Genomic DNA, 20,774 nt, shown 5'->3' with positions numbered 1-20,774 from the left:
TGTGAGCGAGAAGCGGATATATGACTGACCTCCAAGTTTTGGGGCACCACAAAGCATTGCTTTCTAATAGCAAAATATAACAGTATACAATTCATCTGGAACTCTTAACAAGCTCTTGAAAAAGTAAATAGAAAACAGCAAAGAGAGATAAAAAAAAAAAAAAAGGTTTTGGGATCTAAAAAATTTAATCAAGAAAAACTTTCTTTCATCAGCCGTTACAGGACGAGTCCAGTGAAATTCTATATGAATTCTTGAGTTATTAATCATGGTGACCTTTGACCACCAAAATCTGATCAGTTCAGCCTCGAGTCCAAACATTTGTGCAAAATTTGAAGAAATTCCCTCAAGATGTCACTGAAATATCATATCCAATTTCCATCAGTCAAATGTGTTTTCTGAGTATTTTCTGAATACCTCCAACTCCTAGCTGTTTGGGGGAATTTTTTTTTGCCTTTTTTTCAAAAAATGGGTATCTTACATGTTTGTTAACCATTGTTAAAGATTTTCATGTTTGGTAGAAATAGGTAGGGAGACTGACTTACAAACTGGTGGTTCGCAGCAAGACAGATTTTCAAGATGTCCACTCTTTGGTAGTGGTATAATAAAACAGCAGCGACAAAAGGGTAGAAGATATGGTCATTTAATTGTTGATTATCTCTCAGTACAGAAATATTTTTCTTTTTAACATTCTTTCTGTAATTCAAGTTGGCAGCATTGTCTTGATTCTGAAGTGGCATTAAAAGAAATTTCCACAGAGCTTAACAGTGAAACTGCCCATCAGCTTCCCTCCGATAACATTAGTAAACAAACACGCCACCTCTGTACAAGACCCTTTCACAACACAAATAAATAGCATTCATTTAAATGTGGCACGCTAGCTGACTCAAACATTCAAACAGGGGGAAGAGAAAACAGAACTGGGAGAGAATGTTGCAGATATGATTTTTTTTTTTTAGATAAAAAAATACAATAGCATGACTGCTCAACACAGAAATGGTCTGAAGTAGCAAAAGACAAGTGCCCCAAGCTTGAATATCTTAGCGTACACAGCACAAAGCAGAAGCTCTGCACAGACCAGCATTAAACTGTCTGGTTTATTCCCAAATGTTTTTACTGTTACAAACCGCAAAGATAAACCAAAGTGTTTTTGTTTTAATTTTTCCTCGCCTTAGTTTCCATTTAAGAAAGTAAGGAAACAAGATGAGTGAAAAGCTTCCACACAAATCACATTAAATTCTAATTTTCTGTAAGCAACTGATCTAATGTGCAGTGTTACCAAATAGTTATTTTCTTCTACGATGCGTCGACTTTTCTTGAGAAATCATGAAACAATATTTGCCAATACTGCTTAATATCATTTGAGTAAAATGAACTTGTAAAATATAAAGGAAAAGGGAGATCAGGCCCATTCGCCCAACCCTTGTTAATCATCAACAGTTGTTAGACTGGCACAGAATTATGAAATCTGTTATCCGTGTACATGAAACATGATATACCCCTCCCTAAAATACAAAAAGACAAGCTTGGATTTTTCTGCAAACCTGAACAAAGCCAAACATACTCCACAGATCAGCCCAAAAACTGCAGTTACACACATAAAAGGAAATCTACCAGTCTTCAAAACAAACACACTAATAAGAGTATGTGTTAAAAATTATGTAAAAAAAAAAAAACCAAAAAATAAATAGACAATCAAAATGACAAACTCAATATTTGGCAGGTATGCACAACATCAGTCTGTAAACAAAACATAATCACATGGGGAAATGACGCCCCAAATTCTCCTCCTCTTCAGAGATCTCTGGTCTGTTGGAGGAGGCAGTGGCTCCATCATTATTCAGGAGAAGGTGGAATACTGTATGTACTGTAAGTCCCCTGCCCTCGACACTCAGGCTGTGCATCTCTCCCGCTCCTCTCCACCTCCAGCTACGACTTGGCTAAAAAAACTAAGGGCAATCGAGGGGGTGCCCTCTGTAGACTACTGAGGTGAATGCTCAAAGACGGGGCCCATTTACAGCTTGATACATGCAAAGATAAATTCCCCTCCCGGCTTTATTCCCTCATAGTACAGGGGTGCGCTTACTACCGGATCCTCGTGAAGAGGTTCAGTACTGACACTGACTCCTAAAGGAGGGAGGGAGACAGAAGAAGGTAAGAGAAAGACCACAGACAGATAATAACACTGTAATACGGTTTTTGAAATCCAATTGAGGCAAATGTAACAAATAGAGTGAATATAGATACAAAAAAAAAAACTAAATATAACAACAGAGAGTAAATACCTTAGTGGATCTCATCTTGCTAAAGACGTTCCAGAACCGAAGTGTTTCATCTCCAGCCCCCGTCACAATGGCCTCTCCATCAGGTGACATGGCCTGCACAGAACTCATTATTATACACTGAATATGCAGGATTTTAAAGTGCGCAGTGTGTAATCGGTGAAGAGTTTTCTCTTGTGTGTGCTCATGAATGCTTAATAATCAAAAACATTCAGAAATGTATAGCTTGGTTTTTGCTCTGACATGCATTGTCAGCTGTGAGACCTCATACAGACAGGTGTGCGCCTTTCCAAATCATGTCCAATCAATTGAATTGACCACAGGTGCGCTCCACTCAAGGTGTAGAAACATCTCAAAGATGATCAAAAGAAATAAGTGACACCTGTGCTAAATTTCAACAGTCATATGTGATGTGATGGTGTCCATGTGATATTTCAGTTTTTACTTTTCAATAAATTTACAAAAATTCAGATTTTGCTTTGTCATTATGGGGTATTGATTGTAGATTGAGGAGGTTTGGTTAATATGTTTTATCCAGGAATGTTTTAGCTGTTACTCTGGGTCAATGTCCTGCAGACAGACTTATATCAAAACACACAGAATACTGACCAGGTAGAGTACTCTGTAGGAGTGTCCTGTAAGTTTGGCCACTTGTGTTAGAGAGGGATACTTCCACACCAGGATCTGATTCTGGGAATAACCATGGGTGCTGACCTGCAGGACAATTATACACAGCTTAGCTAAAGAATTGGAAGCAAGGTTGATGCAAATAACAGTTAACAGAGCAACTCAAAAGTGAAACAATCCTGACAACTTCAAAATTGTGTGCACAGCTGGCACTTTTACTATGAAAACACAATATACAAAATGCTATGTGCAGGCTGTAGAGTAGTAAAACAGATTTTAGTCTTCACATCTGACTCCAAACAAGATGGTGAACAAGCAATTTCCCAAAAATGTACTTTTTCCTTTCACTTTCTTCTTTTATCATAAAACAATCTGCATTGTTTTAACTCTGCAATTACTTCACAGCAGCACTGTCCAAATCAAAGACATCAGGTGACTCACCAGCTCGTTAGTGTGTTTGGACCAGGCCAGGTTGCAGACTTGAGAGCCGGTGTCGGTGCATTGCAGCGGCTGTCCTGTCAGAGTGTTCCAGAAGCGGATGCAGCGGTCTGCGGTGCCGCCTCCAGAGGCCAGCAGGCCGTGTTGGTGGGGAGACCAGGCGATGGCCTTCACTGCAGCCAAGTGCTCTGTGTACTGCTGCACCGGGAGGACGCTTGAGTGGTTCCACACGAGCAGCTGCAGACAGCAGGTTGAAACAACAAGAGGAAGAGGAAAAAGAGCGTGAAGTACATTTGTGGCGATTTATGAAAAAGTGGTCCCGGTACAGATGTGTAGCTGACAGAAATGACGGTGAGATTCTCTGTCTGCATACCTTGTTATCATTTCCACCGGAGGCCAGCAGCTGGTGGTCTGTGCTCCACTTGAGCCCGCAAACTTCCTGTCTGTGTCCTTGGAGACGGCGCTCAGACTGGAGAGGTGGGGCTCTAATGTCCCTCTGCAGGATCACCCGATCACGGCTCCCAGACGACAGCTGGTCCGCATTCCATGCCAATGCACCTGGCAGCAGAGAATGAGACGCAGAATCAAGGGAGGATGACTCACTGACCATGAATGAGAAATGTTGCTAAACAACTGTGAGAAAATGAATGAAAGTAGCGATATTTCAACTCTTGACACTGTCTCCGCCTTTTTCTTTACAGCGTCTTTCAACTCACCCACTCTGGCTGTGTGTCCTTCTAGTACGGACAGCTTCTTCCCCGCTGCTGCATCCCAGATCTGTACGTAGCCTTTATGAGTCCCCACTGCCACGAGGTTTCCCTAAAAATAGACATCACACTTTGAATATTACACTGAGGTATGAAGAGTCTGTTATGACTTCAAAAAGGATTTGTTGCAAAAAAGGAACAGGAGATTGTTAAAGGTTAAAACAGAACGAAAACTCAAATTGCATATTTATTGAACATCAAGTGACCAACAATGGCTCAAATTGTCTGGGTTCTGTCAGGTTTCTTTAGGTTAATATAACCTGACAACAGTTTGTAAAGATGGAAACAGAAAAACTCACCCTCTCTGACCAACCCACTGATGTTACTGAATCTCCTTCTACAGAAAGGTCACAGAGACGTGTCACCTAAAGACATGGAGAGTTAACATGGGCATTGAAGAGGCAGTTCAATAACATTTTAAGAGTATTTTGGTTAATATGTATGGCATACAACTAGTGAAACCCCTAACTGACTGATCTAGTGTGATTAGAAACATTATTTGAGAGAAGTTTAAACTCTTCTATTGTCTTTAACCAGGGTGAAGACCACTGCTCCAGGCCTCTGTGTCTCTTTACTTTGCTCAATGCAAACACATCGCACACACCTGGCTGGTGCAGGCACTCCACAGGTAGACGCAGGTCCCCAGTCCAACACTGAGCACATTCAGGGACGACCAGTCCACTAGGTTGAGGTAGAAGTCATCCTGTAGCTCTGGAGCATCCAGAACTTTGAAAGGAATTTTGGATATTTTGCGTGTAGGTTTCCTTGGCGACCGTAGCAGTTTCTGGCTGCAATGCACAACACAATATAGTAAGGGATGCTTTGCTCTTTCCGTCCTCAATGAAAGAGTTAACATAGCAAGGGAAATGTATTACCTGTTACTACTAACAGGTGATAGAGAATAAGGAGATACTGTGTTTCCATCCTCTTCTGGCAGAGCCCTCTTAGTACTCACAGAGTACTACAAACACAGACAGATGATTACTTATGCAGAAAAAAAACACTGTAAATACTAGTATGATAAAAGTTACAGATATGTTAACCGTTTTTACACTAAAAAGGCTCCTCTTGGCAGGAGTGGATGGCTGTAGACGGCGGTCTTCTGACTGGGGGTCCTGGACTTTCTCGATACCTGCTCCTAGCAGCTCGTTCTTCAGCAGAGCCGAGTAAGCCAGGCCATCCGCTGAAGGCAGAGGAAGAGCGAAGGGGGAAAATCAAACCAGGCTGTCAAAATGATTAAGTTCAAACACCGTGCTCCCTCTGCAATTTCTTAGCTCCTCTCTCACATCTCTAAAGATCAGGGAGAATTTTTCACTAAACTTTGTTTAGTCCTTATCTCCAGTTTCCATGAGCCTGCCCAGGCTTAGTAAACAAGAGAAGGTCAAATTATCAAGTTTGACTGGAGCAGACAGGGATGCCTGTGAAAATGAGCTGAAAAGGGGATATAACTCTCACTAAATCTCCAGTGAAAACAGAGAGGAACATATGTGTTTGGGGTGAGAGTCACAGGGTAACTTGTGATAAATCACTATCACAATGATTTCTGTAAGCTAACTACCAATCATAATACGGGTGATTCTGAAATCACAAGAATTTCACCATCATCACAGTGAGGAGAAAAATAAACCCCTGAAACTGTGTCCTAAAAATGTACTCTGAATTAAATTACATCATTAAGAGTTTTCTATCTGAGTCTTTTCAATTACACATCAAATGTATACATGTGCCATCAGTCCAATTCAAATGGGCATTAACTGACAAAAGGCTGAACGTCCAGCAAGAGAGAAGAGTTCAAATGTCTGCAGCAAAGGAAGGAAGGGTGCACTCGTCTCAGTAGCAGAGCAGAATAACTCATGACATTGGTGCCAGTGTACTAATGAAATTATTCCAACACACTTTGTCATGTTACATTTATATTTACATTTATATGTACTCAATCTATATATATATATATATATATAGATTGATAGATATATAAAGAAGAACTCATTACCTTTGTTGCTGTCTGTCGTGCCATCTTTGGTTTTCCTATTTTGATTGTGCGACTTTTCAATTTCCTGTCAGAAAACAAAATTTAAAAAATTATCATTGTCAACTAAATAGGTTAAAGAACTACAGATACATTGATGGAAAATTATAATACATAATGATTCTTTGTAAGCAATAATCAACACTTCCATCCTGAGACCACTGTTCTTTTGGTAGGAAAGAAAGTGAAGTCCTGGGTGTATTGCAGCAGACTCACATTGATGCGGTGGAAGTTGACACTCCAGTTGGCTCCGGCCCGGGAGGGAATGAAGCGATCACCGTGCTTGCTAGGGGAGGACAGGGGGGAGCTGGTGGGTGTCAGAGCTCGTACTGCTCCTACAGCTTTCTACATAAGGGAGGAGAGGACAAAGCATTTTCTGACTGGCGACCAACACAAACAGGCCTTGGACAATGATTTGAAACTTAACAACAAAAGGAAGATGATTTAGGTGGCAGATGGTGCATTTGTTCAAGGTGTTACCAACAGGAGGCAACATTCACAAAAACCCAGTCATTTGGCCAGTAAGGTCTTGTTTTCATTCAACACTAGCAACACCGTCAAATGAAAGAGACTGGCCCATTAAAGCATATATTCTGCCAACACATGAAGAGTAACACCCTCTCCGCTCATTTTAAGTCCTTCGCTACTTAACAATCCTTTTTGCGAGGGGCTATAATCAATCCTGCTATAGTCAAGATGATGACTTCATCATACTAGTCAAGACCGTATGACTTTTTTACTTTATGGTCCTGTCTGGAGGACCTACTGGTTCAAAGGAAATACAGCTTATTAATGACAAGTACAGGGACATAACAGACAAAAATATACAAGTGTGTCTATCATTTACTTACTATGGGGCTTGCATTTTCATTTTGGATGTTTATCTGCCTGAGCAGCCTGCACTCATAGTCCTGATCCATGATGCCTAAAAAAACAGCATAACACAAAACTGATCAACACAATCATAAAATCATACATACGGTTTTTGACTCGACATGTTGGGTGGCATTTTGTCTGATTTAGCACTAATGTGTCATAAAAAGAGTCTACCAGTAAAGTAGTAAAGTATAACAGTATAAGTATAAGTAAACAACTGTGCTCTACTGATAACTAAGCCTACTTAGTTCATAAATGACTGATGAACGAACTAATATATAATGTTGCTGTCTAGCACTGCAAGTAATTATTAGTCTTTATCAATCACTTTATCTACAGTTTATTTTCCAATTTATCTGCTAGTTGTTCCATCTATAAAATGTCATGAAATCATAAGTGATGTTTTCAAATAGCTTGTTTTCTTAACAGTAGGAAAAGAAGACAGCAAATGGTCACATTTAAGAAGCCAGATTCTGCAAATGTTATGTATTTTTGCTTGATCAGTCACTTAAACAATGAGTGGACTGTGAAAGTTTTTGCTGTTAAGTGTTCTGTAGATAACAGACAGGTCACAACATTAAAAATAACCAAAATAACCAACCTTCCAGCATACGGAACTATGCTAATGCTACCGCTAGCTCAGCTGACCTAACGAAAGATAAGCTAGCTACCCGGCTAATGCATTAGCAACATTGTTTGTTCACAATCTACACTCGTATTAACACCTACTTTGCCCCGATAACCTCTTCTCGTTACGCACCGTTGAATCGGTTTTCTTCTCGGAGTTAGCTCCAGTTGAAATGTTTTGTTTTGTGCCTTTTACTCTTAAAAACAGAGCATATAAGATAGAAATGTTTTTCTTTTGCCGATCGTTCAATTTGGGTTCGCTAAGCACCACGGGAAGGATGTGACGTTGCTATTTTTGAATTACACATTTTGCGTTGCTAAGGAAACGTGTCTCTTTCTCTCATTGTCTCTCTCTCTATCACACACACACACACACACACACACACGCACGCACACACGCACACGCACACGTATGCTTTCACTTCAGTAAACGCGTTTTTCTTGTTTAGTGTTAAGTTAGAGCCCTGTGGCAACAGTATGAAGCACTGTGTGTAGGTTTAGGTTAGGTCAGGGGTAGGCTTTCAGTTGTGATGATGGTTAAAGTTAGGGTTATCACAAAGATACGTGTGTGTGTGTGTGTGTGTGTCTACCTGGATCCCCATGATACCTGTGGGATCCTCGACAGCTTTATGTGGACCAAATTGACGTTTGAGAGTTAGGATTAGAGTTGAGGGCAGGCATTTAGTTGTGATGGTTGAGGTTAGGCTAATGGGCTGGAGAATGTATTGCGTCAATGACGGGTCCCCATGAATATAGTAAAATAAACGTGTATGCGTAAGAGTTAACACACCAATTAATTTGAAGTGGCACACTGCTGATAAACTAAGATCCTGTCACACAGGGAAATATCTCTAGAGGTAACAGCCGTTTGTATTTATCCATTTTTAAGCTTCAATCTTTTGTTTTATCTACTGATTCATTCTGCACACTTCATCCTAAGTGTTACATACAGTGCAGAGCAACATGGGCTTTTATATCACTGATGGTAGCTGTTATATTCAATCTATGTGACTGATACAAGTTGCAGACATTTTGAAACCATCACTCACAGCAGTTGTACTGAATTATTGAACCTGCCATGAGTGAATCCACATATTTAAAAATAACATTTTGGTGTTAGCAAATGTTTTCATTTTGGTTAATAGATAATTAATAGATGACACACTACAGGGATTTACAATATCCTTCAAATGGCTTTATTAGTAAAAAAAAAAAAAAAAAGAGATACCAATAAAACAAATACAATCTAACATTAAGTAAAATAGACTAAACACATCTGATGTGCAAAAAGTTTTAAAACTGGAGACACATTAAATAACATATCCTGCTTGTGAGTAGACACCTGACTGCTGAAATAAATATTTCACCAATCTGCAGGATACAGCGATGCCTTATCGTGAAATGTGATTAAGCACAAAATTTGAACTGACTATTACCCTACACTGACAAAGAAGTTGGTGTGATATTTTAAAAATCATGTGAAGAGTCTTGTTTCCAAACATGGTCCAACAGCTTACCTAAAGGAATCAGATTCAAAGTGCCACGGAAAAGGTACAAGGTTCAAGTAAATAATTGAAATTCTAATAAAAAAAAAAAAGGTACACCCAGTAAAGTAATATGTGCAAAAGTATAGCTTTTAAAACTAAATATTCTAAATCAGATGGCTGATAAATACATACATAGACCTCTAAAAATCTTCTTTCTCATAAACAAAAATGGAGAAAAATGTGGCTCAACTGAGCAGATCAAAGGGCTCATGCAGTTCATATTAGGACAGTAAATACTGCCAAAGGTTTTCTAATGATGTAATGATCCTGCGCTTCTTTAACAGTGTGCACTTACTTGATTAACATTAATTTTAACAATTGTTCATATGTCCAGGATTGATTCTTGTTAAACACAGTCATGCTAATATTACTAATAGCCCTGAAAGAAAGTCACAGCCCCAGCTCTACAGCACGTAGACGTCTAAATGTACAGCTTGTCCAGCAGAGACAGAATAAAAGATATTTTACACAGACAACTGATGAACTAAGGCAGAGGTCTGAAAATGAAATGGCATGTAAAACCCCCTAAACTAAAAATAAGACAGTGTTGATTTTTCAAAAGCCCCGCATTACCTGTAAGAACCGACGATGACAATGAATTATCACTTTGCATGGCCTCAGGTACCCTGCTTATAACATATGCACAAGTCTGGGTATAAACTAAATACATTCAAAGCAGTGAAAATCTAAAAGTCGAGAGTGTGAATGATAATGCCATGGCTTTCAAACCAGTGAGGAGTGAATTTTGGAATGGCAGGACACTGGTCTACAGCGAGGAGGTATCTCTAGGCATAAGTTGCAGCCCATTGCTGACCTGGAAGCGAGTTTCATCTGATATACCATACTGCTCCAAAGGGTCCTGCGGAGAAAGCAGATGATGGCTGTTATAGAAACAATCAAACTTTAGATAAGTTCGTTCATTTAAATCAAATGCAAGGCACAGAGACAAAAAAAAAAAACACATACAGTATTTTACCATTTACCCAGATGTGAACACAAGGTTTGGTTTGATTTGGTGACGTTTTTAAATCTTTGAAACTTGTGCCTCCATCAAAATACAGTGTAAAGACTGTTTGATGAACAGTTTTGATTGAGGACTATTTTTTTGACCACAGCCATCTATTAATGAAGAAATGTTTACACTGAGGTCCGTGGATCATCCAAACTTACCAGGTTAGAAAAGATATGTTTCTTATAAGTTGACAGTTGAAAATGCATCTGTGTTTCCATTATATTGACATTGTGTCCTAATTCCCAGCAGCAAAACCTTTCCCTTATCCAAACCACTGAAACTTCCTATATTGCCTGCCAATCTATCTTCTGCTTAAACTGATGATACAGTACCAGTGTATTTCACACTGTAAGCATTCCTATGGTATGACAGTGCTGGATAGAAGCACCATCTGTGTGGCATGTAGTGCATCGTCATGCTGCTGTGAAGGGTCTCACCTTGCCAGTGAGCCTGTGGATTTCAGTTCGATAGAATATCAGGTTCTTCCTCATGAACTCATAACTGCAAGAGATGAGATAACAAGTTAATTTGACATCTGATCAGGAAAAAAAAGTCTCCAAGTAAATGTAGTAAAGATTAAAGCTTTAATTGTCAAATAGTGTCTAAATACAGTATAACTTGGCAAATATGGAAAATAAATGCAAAAGTTGCTGAACCGTGCCTGCCAGGTTAGCCCAGCTCATAAAGGGAGCATCGTCATAGTGGTGAACACAAATAAAAGGCTGGATCTCTGAGAACCCCTCATATTATCCCCTGTTTGGGAGCATTATTGTTTTCCCAGTAAGCTTTAACACAGGACAAGGCCAAGTAGTGATGCTCTACACAAGTCACATTGTTAACATTACATCTCTGGAAACAGCTGCATTATTCATTTGTAACTGTTTCTCTCATGTGATTCTACCCATAGTGCTCAAATAGCATCATGCAATGTCTTGCTTTAACATTCACTCATATGAATAGTAGTGTAATTATGTTGGAACAATACAGACGTACTTCCTTTGGTCTTCTTTCAGACTTAATGGCCATATCCAACATGTATGGATGCATTTATTTAGACTGCCAATTATTTTCTCAATTAATCGATTGTTGTTGCTATTAAGTCTATAAATCTTTAATGTACCTGTTTTGTCCGACAGACTGTCCAAAAAACCTAAAGATATTCAACCTACTGTCATATACTTTATGACAAAGCAAATCCTTGAATGTCTGGCATTTTCATGGAGGTTGACGGAGAAAAAGAATCAGTGCTACCTGGCTTTGATAATGGAGTCCATCCACTCCCCACACTGTTCTTCAGAGTCACACTCGAACAAATACTTCCTCTCTGCTTCATCCAGGAATGCTACAAACAGATAAAACAAGAGTTAAATGGAAATACATAACCACACATACACAGAAACTGTGATATAAAGCCACAAGTACTGGACATTCAAACATTTCTCTGTAGCTGCTCAGCGGCATATCAACAACGCAGTTGGAATAATTATCAGCACAAACATGTAAGGGTGAGAAATTGTGGGTTAGCGGATGTGAAATGGGGATGTAGCTTTGAGGATACTGTAACTCACCAATAGAGAAGCTCTGGCTGTCCTCCCTCTCCACCCGGCACTGCTCCAGCAGCAGCGCTCCGATTGGCTGACAATTAAATATTGACTTTACATTGATGCAACAATTTCATTTCCATTATAGGTGAGGTGTTCAAATATTGATTCAACTCACCTCTTCCTCATCGGTCCGGAAATAAAAGAGGAAGTTAACGACGAGTTTCACCAGCCTCTTCTTAACAACTGTTTGAAAACAAAAGTGAGATGAAGCATCACAACACAGCCTGCAGATGAATGACTCAAACATTGTCTGGTCCCACCACAAACTGATGTCCACATTCACATTACATGAAGCTGACCACATTACATTACACGAAAGGGAAGTATGTGAGATGAGAGCTGAATCAATGTAATACTCCCGAGTTACCGTCTCCTTTCTTGGGTCCTCGCATCCCCAGTTCAGCTGCCATCTCTGAAGGCTGGCGGCTCAGAGAAACCAGCTCCTTCTCGTTAAAACGCATCACGGCCGCTGACGCAGATACACACTGGCTGAAGACAGACAGCTACAGAAAACACTGTGGCTACAGTCCACCCATTTCCCCGTCCGAGAACATTACAACGGAGCTTGCTAACAACAGGACGAAGCAGTAATTTAATTCTCACAGCCGTGAAGTTCAGGTCGTTAGTTCGTTATCTGATGTGTCCCAGATGTGACGGAGTGAGTTTTGTCATTTCTGCAGTCAAGCAAGTACAGGGGTGTAGGACCTGTCCTTCATGTTAAACACTACACATATACTAGACACTCCTCACTGGTATCACTACGGCGGACGGTGAGGGCCAAACTAGACGAACAGCGCGTTTACACATTTACACGCTCTCTTAAAACTTAGATATTGTGTATACACATTTGTATAATTTAAAGAACAAATAAACGGACCAACAAACGAAGCCAGAGATAATACACTAACCATAACCCCAATAATACAATTGTGTAACAATAGACAAGAATATTACGAAAAATATTAAACTAGTACATATTATTGCATATTATTATTATTATTATTATTATTGTTGTTGTTGTTATGATTATGAGCTGCTGAACACCTGCAATTCCCCTAGGGAATGAATAAATGAAAGTATATATCTATCAATATATCTATCTAAAAATGTGAATAATGTGTAAATGTGTGTAATTGTGTTTTAAAAGTTTTTTTTTTAAATCCCTGATAACTCAAAAATTTTGTAAATTCAGGCTAAATTTGAAGATTTTCTTCCATGTAAAACCAGATATCATACGAGATTATTTCAGTAGGAAATTGCATATGAAACAGAGACCAGCCATACTTTCATGATGTAGGTACCAGTCAGTTGTAGTGACAACTGTTTTATTGATCCATGGAAATCAAAAAACATCTTCATTTTGCCAGGAAAGTGAGCCCGGCCCTCGCCCCAACCCAGGAGGTGGCGGTAATACACCTAAAGCTGCCAAGCCCGAAAACCGAAGAAGAAGAGGAAGTCACTCGGGCATGCGCAGTAGAAGTCTACATTGGCGTGATCCAAACGTTGTGTTGGTGAGTGTTTTGGACAAAGAAAACTCTTTATAAGGTCTTCTCGTGTATACTTATCATTTTTGTCGTACAACTAACTGATTCATTATCACATAATTGGAACTAGTTACGATTTACGCGTAGTTTAATCATTCGTATTTGTTAAAAGCCATTCATTCCTACGTGGTGCCACCATTAGCTTAGCATTAGCAGCTAACTGGAGTTTGAAGAGATTCATTCAATGGGATGTTTTTGTGTTGCAGAATGACAAAACTAATATATTTGTTGTGGTAAATGATCCCATGTAATTCAGAAATATGTATTCAAACAACTTTGCTGTTATCTTTTTGCTTTACTTCCCAGTAGTTCGACCAATCTTATGCAAGCTAACATAGCGTAAAGAATATGCACTGTTATTTCCTTTTATCAGCTCCTCAAGTGCATTTAAAACATGTACTAACATTCAACTCATAGTGTGTTTTATGAGCATTAAAGTACATTATATAAAGTTTACAGTTAATATGGAGTTAGTAACTTGGTGAAACTCTCAAACAATCCAGGCACACATGAAAGTACTTCCTTGGCAGCAATGTGTGTTCTATGTTTCCCCAGTTAATCAGGAAGGACCTACTCAGAGTACTGGTCCAGTTTTGACTGGACACTCAGGTGTGGGTGTGTCTGCGTGTTTGAGTCCATCACCTTGCAAAGATGGATTTCCAGCATCGAGCTGGAGGGAAGACGGGGAGCGGTGGAGTGGCGTCTGCCTCTGAGAGTAACCGTGACAGACGGGAGCGGTTACGTCAGCTGGCCCTGGAGACCATTGACATCAACAAAGATCCATATTTTATGAAAAATCATTTAGGATCATATGAGTGCAAGCTTTGTCTGACACTTCATAACAATGAGGTGAGCAGGCCAAATGAAATGTTCCTAGATTATCTGAATTTGATGTCATTTCTTTTTACTCAAGTGTCTTATCAATTACAAACTGCTTTCTTCTGCATTACAGGGCAGCTACTTAGCTCACACACAAGGAAAGAAACATCAGACCAACTTGTAAGTCCACATTTTGTTTTACCTTCTCGTGTCACACTTGGAAATGTAGAGGCTGTTGCTTTGTCACTTAGGTTTTGGTTCAGCTTTACTGAACTTTCATGTGTTCAACACACAGCTGTGTGCCAAGATCAGAGTTATTGCTCTGTCACAACTAAATGTACCTTTACACATAACTGTAGCTGTTCAGTTCACGTTAAGTTTTTGATGTTTATGTTGTTTACAGTGACACCAAACTCACCTATGACTGAGAAACCTATCAAACTTGATGTGTCTAGTGTGTTGATAAACAGTGAAAAATAAACTTTATGCATTGTTTGTTTCAGAGCACGAAGAGCTGCCAAAGAGGCCAAAGAAGCTCCTGCTCAGCCAGCTCCAGCGAAAGTCAAAGTTGAGGTCAAGAAGTTTGTCAAAATTGGTCGACCAGGCTACAAAGGTACGCTGGCCTCATGGTTATGTGTCAGTGCAGTCATTATTTAGTTTCGCTGCAACTAGATTGTATTTTAACACATGGTCCTCGTCTCTCTCTTCTTTATAGTAACCAAACAGAGAGACCCTGAGACGGGACAGCAGTCTTTACTATTCCAGGTTGGTGTGTTTGGCGGGAATCTCCATGTAAAAAGTCTGTTAGTTTGAATGGATTTGTGGTGTTTTGACAACATTCAGAGAACAGCACACATTAACATCCTACGCAGTCTGTGTCAAACTAAAGCTAAATGCCACACTTATATTTGGAGTATATACTGCTATATACTGGTATATATACTGCTTGCCTGTGAAGAAAACATCATTAGACTGAAATTGTGTCACTGAATTCTACGCATGGCCTCATGCTCCAAACTGTAATATTGCTGACTGCAGCAGTAATGTCCAAATATTTTTTTGTTGAACACTGAGATATGACCCTCAAAAGGCAAATCTGTAAACAAGCTGTTTTCTTTTTTCTGTCCATCAGATCGATTACCCAGAGATCGCTGAAGGAATTGGACCAAGGCATCGTTTCATGTCTGCTTACGAACAGCGAATTGAGCCCCCTGATCGTCGCTGGCAGTACCTGCTGCTTGCTGCTGAGCCATATGAGACTATTGCCTTCAAGGTGAGTGGAAGCTGCACCTCTGTTTCTCTGCTTTTATAATATTTCTTCTTCTTGCTGTGACATGAACTGTTTTGCTCTATTAGGTCCCCAGTAGAGAAATTGATAAAGCAGAAAACCGCTTCTGGACCCACTGGAACAGAGAAACTAAACAGGTACTGATAAGCTGATGAACATTTACTACCACAAATCCAACCTAAGTATTTTATTTTGAAAAGAGGAGGTATGTGATTTAACCCATCTTTCATGTTGTGTTTTTCCTCCCAGTTCTTCCTGCAGTTTCACTTCAAAATGGAGAAAGCTATTCCTCAGTCCAGTGGTCCAGCACCTCCTGCAGGGGTGAAGCGCCCCCCTCCTCTCATGAGTGGAGTTGGACCTCGGTCACTAAATGATAGTATGCCTCCTCCCCCGCCAGGAGGGATGCCCGTCCCCCCTCTTCCACCTGGTGCCCCAGGTGCCCCCCAGATGCCCATGCCCCCCATGCCGATGAGGCCACCACCACCTGACGGCCTTACAATGTCTAATAATTGATCATCTATCAGTGGATTAGGATCTCTATCTTTCCTGGGCTGCAGTCACACTGCCCTGCCTGTCGACAGAGTCTGTCTTGCTTTCGATACGGCAGGTACATTCAGTTTTATTATTTCTTCAGATGATGTTTAAAATCCATTTGTTTGGTTTATGTAAATGTGCAGGACAGTCTGTTATTCTCACAGTGTAATAGTGACCACACTGTTTTGTATAAATGCTTAGGCTCAAATATCTTTTAAGAGTCTGTTTTTGTAATTAAATGGCGTGGAGAGAAAAAAAACATTTGCATCTTGAAGTCTGTGCTTTTACGAAGTCATCATACACAGAACGATTTATGGATGAATCAAGTGATCGTGTGAGTGGGTCATAGCAGAAGAAACACATTTTGTAAAAAGAAGAGCAACACTACAGAAGTTCCTGAAATATTTATGCTCAGAATTACTTGTGATCATATAGGCATGAATTAACCAAAGAAGACCCTTTAACTGGGCTCTTGGAAGCAGCTCAGATAACACAAGTGGGGGTCAAAAATGACATATTGGTCAAAATTTTGAATAGAAACAAAAGCTTGATCCTTGTTGCCCATAGTCTTTCCCTTCTGTGTGAATTGGAGAGTTCTAGCTTCATCAGTAGCCGACTACAGAGGTCTCAAGTCTTTTAACACAAAAAAAAAAACAATCAAGTAATGATATGAACATTTCAAATGAAGCAGCATTATCAAGTCCATGAAACTGCAAACAACTTCACTGGTAAATCAAAGCTCTTTCACACAAAGTCATCAATCAAGCAAAACAACAAAAAAGCTGTAACACAAGTTCAGCGATTTAACTGAAGGCAGAGATCATTTTTGAGTGTCAGTATTTGACAAAAAAGTTTTTACCTCCTTTAATAAATATTAAATCAATGTAGGTGAATTAGAAAATTAATTTGTGTCTGATAGAAAGAATCAACTCATCCCTTTTGAGATTTTTTCTTCTCTTTCTTTTCCTCCAACTTTCTACTCTTCTTGGGCGCTGTCTCCCCATCGTCTTCATCTTCCTCGCTCACTGCTTCTTCAACATCCTTCTTTTTATCTCTGTCTTTCTTGTCTTTGGTTTCTTCATCCCTGGTTTTCTGGGCTCTCCTGTCCTTTAATTTCCCATCTCTTTGCTTCATGAGTTTTTTGTCTGGCAGCGGCTTGTTTCTGAGACCTCTTGATGTTCTTGCCATTGCTCCTTTCTTTGACATCCCTCTTCTGACTTCTCCATCGTCCTCCTCATCCTCCTCATCCTCTTCGTCATCAAAGTCTGGCAGCCACCAAAACATGACTTCCCACAGAGATGTCTCAGGCTAGAGGGGGGAGAACACATGAAGTGGGTGAAAGAATTTACACTGTAAATGTTCAGGTGTTTATCTCTCCAGATTGAATAACAAAGCAATTAACAGTAATTTACCTCAGGTGGTTGCCCTCTGTGTCGCAATGTGCCTGACCGCCTCACCGTCAGTCCAACTTCTTCCTCCTCTACTGTCCCCTGACCACGCAAAGTTTCTGTTTTTAAAAGAAACCACTCAGTTACATCAGGCATGCAGATTTTGTATCGCACATTTTACTTTTTCTTGCTAGTCTACTTGCCATGAAGCCTCTGAAAGCCTGAGGTCAGCACCAGGATGGTAATGGCCACAAACAGACATCGGTTCAGAGTGACATTCTCCCACGGTGTTTCAATCTGCGTCAGGTTTTGGATGGACAAGGCTTTATGCAAGGATGCTGAGGGAGGATGAAAAGGAGAAGAAGAAGTGTAAGAATGTATGAAAAAGTGACGGGAAAAACTTTGAAAATATACTTATTTGCTTCCTCGCTGAGAGTTTGATGAGAAGATGTCATGCCTGTCATGTCTGCATGCTCAATGTGAAGCTAAAGCCAGCAGCCAGTCAAACAAAAACAAGATCTAATCTAATTAACAAATAATTTGTTTATTCAATTCTTACAAAAACCAAAGTGTAAAGGAAATATCGTTGTACGGATCAAACAAAGGAGATTTTATTAATGGGAATTTAAGATGCTGGTAGTTACATTTGTCCCCTGTGGACAGAGTGAAGCTCGCTGTTTCTCCCTGTTTTTTTGTGCCAAGTTAAACTAACCATTTGCTGGCTCCTGCTTACCATTCTGACTTAAAAGTGGTCTCAACAAGAAAGTGAATCAAAATAATTCCCAAAGTATTGAACTGTTTCCTTTAGAAGCTGACAAGGGCTGCAGAGAAGGATGGGAGTGACTCACTTGTCCTGGGGAAGCTGGGTTCTCTGGGTAAAGTCTTGAGTTCTGATCTTGGCTGCTTTGAAACTGGAGCCATTTCCTATTGGAGAACAACATGTAGCTTTGAGGAAAAGAGATATTACAGATATTCACACAAATTTGTTCATGTTGTTCCAACTAACCTCTCTAATTTTTCTTGGAGCGTACATTTCTGAAACAGACAGATGGAGATTTACTGATCATAAACCATAAACAAACAAAAGCCCAAACGGCCAGTCCCTCAATCTGGGGTTTATTTGTCCACATATGTATACATTCATGTTGGCTGAACATATGTTTCATTTTATTAACCTAATTTACACAAAACACAAGTCCACTTGCCAAAGTTTAAGCTATACTACAGATACACCACTAGCAGCTCTGTGAGGCTGTACTCAGCACAGTGGTGCTTAGGGGTAAATACTAGCCTAATATAAGCATGCTAACAGTGACAATGATCACATGCTGATGTTTAGCAGGTATAATGTTCACTATGTTCTTAATCTTAGTTTAGCATGTTACCATGCTAGCATTTGCTAATTAGCACTTAACACAAAGTACAGCTGAGGAAAGTACTGGACAAATTAAAATGAGCTTTTGGTTGTACTAGATGAAAAGTCAGGGTTAGGGTTAGACTGTACCAAGTTATTTCAGTCTGGACAGGTCTTATTAAACTTTTAAAAGCATTGTCTCACAAGAAGTTTGTGTGTATTTAGTTGGACTGTGGCTTACACCCCACTGACTGGTGAAATGATCTGAACACCAACCATCCATCCAACTCAGCTGAGCTGCATTATCACTGTGTTGCTTTTGACCAGGAGTCATATTTCAGTGGTTCCCCGAGCTGCTGCTCCCAAGTATTTATAGAGTTGTACAATAAATGCACAATGGATAATGGCTTTTATATGCAGGCATTACAAATTCTGTGTGTGTGTATGTGTTTGTTTGTGTGTTTGTGTATGTGTTTGTTTGTGTGTGTGTGTGTGTGTGTGTGTGTGTGTGTGTGTGTGTGTGTTGCCACCTGGTCTGTGGATCTGTCGAACAGGCTTCTGTGGAGGAGGATCTGCTCTTGGTGGCCCTAACTCCTCCTCAAATGTCTCATAGCTTTCTTCCATCCCTTCCCTGAGAGAGAGAGAGAAAGAGAGAGGAAGATGGAAGCAGCTCAAAACTTGTTTGTTTTTAAAATGATTTAGGATATATAGACATGTACATATCACACAAGTCAGAGGCCAGTTAAGCTTATGGATTATTGGTATTTTTTAGAAATGCTTGTCTTGCCAGCTGTTACCTTCCAAACACAAGATGATTCAACAATGTTAATACTGTTGTGCAGTACTTTTCACTTGGTTGAACAAAAGTTATTAGCATTGCCTCGTCAGTGTCCCATTTTTGCTGCGCAAAACAATACAAGTAAAAGGTCAACTTTTCCCGTTTATGAATAAAACTTAAGCAACTTCTTGACCTTCACATTTACAGATGAATGCTGTGAGGCCCTTCTGTCTTACATGACATTTCTAAACGGACGCTGAGCTAATGTCCTAGCCACTATAAATAGATGAAGCAATGCCACTGAAGAGACAGGTGGATACACGCTACATATAAATAATACACAAAAAGAAAAATGCCTGATGTTACTATTATACCGCTGTCTAGCTTCTACTGTGATGAAGCATAACCTTTGACCCTGATTGAAATAAAGACCTACCTGCCTCCACATTTGGGGTCCCCTGGGCAGCGTCGGGGAACCTTTGTCACAGAGGCCCGTTGTTCCTTTGCTGAGATGGCAGCAGAGTCATGCTCTAAACTGTCTGACAGCCAAGCACAGGTGCTGGAGAATGAAAAAACAAAAAGCATTGAGTGTCACTCAGAGGCGTTGACTGAGGCTGGGTTGACATTACCACGTGCCATACAGCTGTCACATCCCAGGACAGTGCCGAGAGGAGGAGAATGCCACAGGTTGTGGTAAATTGTAAGCCATGTTGGAATTGATTAAAATTTAATCTTATTCTTTATCAAAGGAGTTACAATTCACCAATCCCACATATTTTCGATGAACTAGGGCAATACCTCTATAAACAAAAACTGCAAAATGGTTTTGGTTTTTCACATTTAAAAACATTTACAAAAAATGCCACAAATGTAATATGAAGATTTTATTTGAGATGCTATGGATTCTCTTTTGCCTGAAAATCTGTTTCATGATTTACCAGCAGAGAGCGCCACTGTACTTTGGAGATGGCGTTTATATCAGCTCTGCTCTATAGATGAAGACTGTAGTCTGTCAGACAGACTGGGCATCATGCAGATTTACAGAAGAGCTGACCATCAGCAGCACCCTTTGTATCAAGCACTTAAGACACACATGGCCACTTTGTCAATAATTTATTTTTAACAGACAATATTCAGATAACAGATAATAATCTTCCGTCAACCTATATTGTTCATTGAAGGAGGCAAGTATGTATCCTGCTGCTGTGTGTGTCTATTGTGAAGCTTTGAGGCAAAATCCCCACTTTACACGACATAATGGCC

The 20,774-nt window shown here is 39.9% G+C and overlaps 4 protein-coding genes across 6 annotated transcripts; 1 reads left to right on the top strand and 3 right to left on the bottom strand.

Annotated features, from left to right (window-relative positions):
• Positions 1 to 624: 624 nt before the first annotated feature.
• LOC111652616 (fizzy-related protein homolog) lies at positions 625 to 7,914 on the bottom strand. 2 transcript variants are annotated; one of them, XM_023402940.2, is made up of 14 exons: positions 7,777 to 7,914; positions 6,992 to 7,065; positions 6,357 to 6,485; positions 6,105 to 6,168; positions 5,164 to 5,294; positions 4,987 to 5,072; positions 4,716 to 4,899; positions 4,411 to 4,476; positions 4,061 to 4,163; positions 3,718 to 3,902; positions 3,348 to 3,581; positions 2,889 to 2,993; positions 2,283 to 2,375; positions 625 to 2,124 (listed from the first exon to the last, which is right to left on the bottom strand). In XM_023402940.2, the coding sequence occupies exons 2-14, from the start codon at positions 7,058 to 7,060 to the stop codon at positions 2,083 to 2,085; spliced, it is 1,491 nt and encodes a 496-aa protein (XP_023258708.1). In that variant the 5' UTR covers positions 7,061 to 7,065; positions 7,777 to 7,914; the 3' UTR covers positions 625 to 2,082. The 2 variants fall into 2 exon arrangements, with proteins under 2 accessions (XP_023258708.1, XP_023258707.1); XM_023402939.2 differs by having other exon boundaries at positions 7,746 to 7,908.
• Positions 7,915 to 8,812: 898 nt separating this feature from the next.
• plekhj1 (pleckstrin homology domain containing J1) lies at positions 8,813 to 12,550 on the bottom strand. The gene is made up of 6 exons (XM_023402907.2): positions 12,174 to 12,550; positions 11,922 to 11,989; positions 11,771 to 11,837; positions 11,454 to 11,544; positions 10,640 to 10,703; positions 8,813 to 10,049 (listed from the first exon to the last, which is right to left on the bottom strand). Exons 1-6 carry the CDS (start codon positions 12,265 to 12,267, stop codon positions 9,957 to 9,959), a joined length of 477 nt encoding a protein of 158 aa, XP_023258675.1. The 5' UTR covers positions 12,268 to 12,550; the 3' UTR covers positions 8,813 to 9,956.
• A 690-nt stretch (positions 12,551 to 13,240) lies between these two features.
• Positions 13,241 to 16,252, top strand: sf3a2 (splicing factor 3a, subunit 2). Its single transcript, XM_023402894.2, has 8 exons — positions 13,241 to 13,317; positions 13,906 to 14,199; positions 14,303 to 14,349; positions 14,673 to 14,782; positions 14,885 to 14,934; positions 15,302 to 15,442; positions 15,526 to 15,594; positions 15,707 to 16,252. The coding sequence occupies exons 2-8, from the start codon at positions 14,002 to 14,004 to the stop codon at positions 15,968 to 15,970; spliced, it is 879 nt and encodes a 292-aa protein (XP_023258662.1). The 5' UTR covers positions 13,241 to 13,317; positions 13,906 to 14,001; the 3' UTR covers positions 15,971 to 16,252.
• Positions 16,253 to 16,380: 128 nt separating this feature from the next.
• On the bottom strand, positions 16,381 to 20,096 carry LOC111652607 (uncharacterized). 2 transcript variants are annotated; one of them, XM_023402927.2, is made up of 7 exons: positions 19,948 to 20,096; positions 19,264 to 19,364; positions 18,386 to 18,414; positions 18,228 to 18,303; positions 17,583 to 17,717; positions 17,404 to 17,498; positions 16,381 to 17,299 (listed from the first exon to the last, which is right to left on the bottom strand). In XM_023402927.2, the coding sequence occupies exons 1-7, from the start codon at positions 20,094 to 20,096 to the stop codon at positions 16,922 to 16,924; spliced, it is 963 nt and encodes a 320-aa protein (XP_023258695.2). In that variant the 3' UTR covers positions 16,381 to 16,921. The 2 variants fall into 2 exon arrangements, with proteins under 2 accessions (XP_023258695.2, XP_087029214.1); XM_087173088.1 differs by having other exon boundaries at positions 19,952 to 20,040.
• Between the last annotated feature and the right edge of the window lie 678 nt (positions 20,097 to 20,774).

Source organism: Seriola lalandi, unplaced genomic scaffold, assembly GCF_002814215.2.
Source record: "Seriola lalandi dorsalis isolate HSWRI2012SDOR001 ecotype SW California unplaced genomic scaffold, Sedor1 jcf7180002054043, whole genome shotgun sequence".
In the NCBI taxonomy this organism is placed as follows: Eukaryota; Metazoa; Chordata; class Actinopteri; order Carangiformes; family Carangidae; genus Seriola; species Seriola lalandi.
The sequence above is the reverse complement of the archived record's forward strand: the minus strand, read 5'-3'. Positions and strand labels throughout refer to the sequence as shown.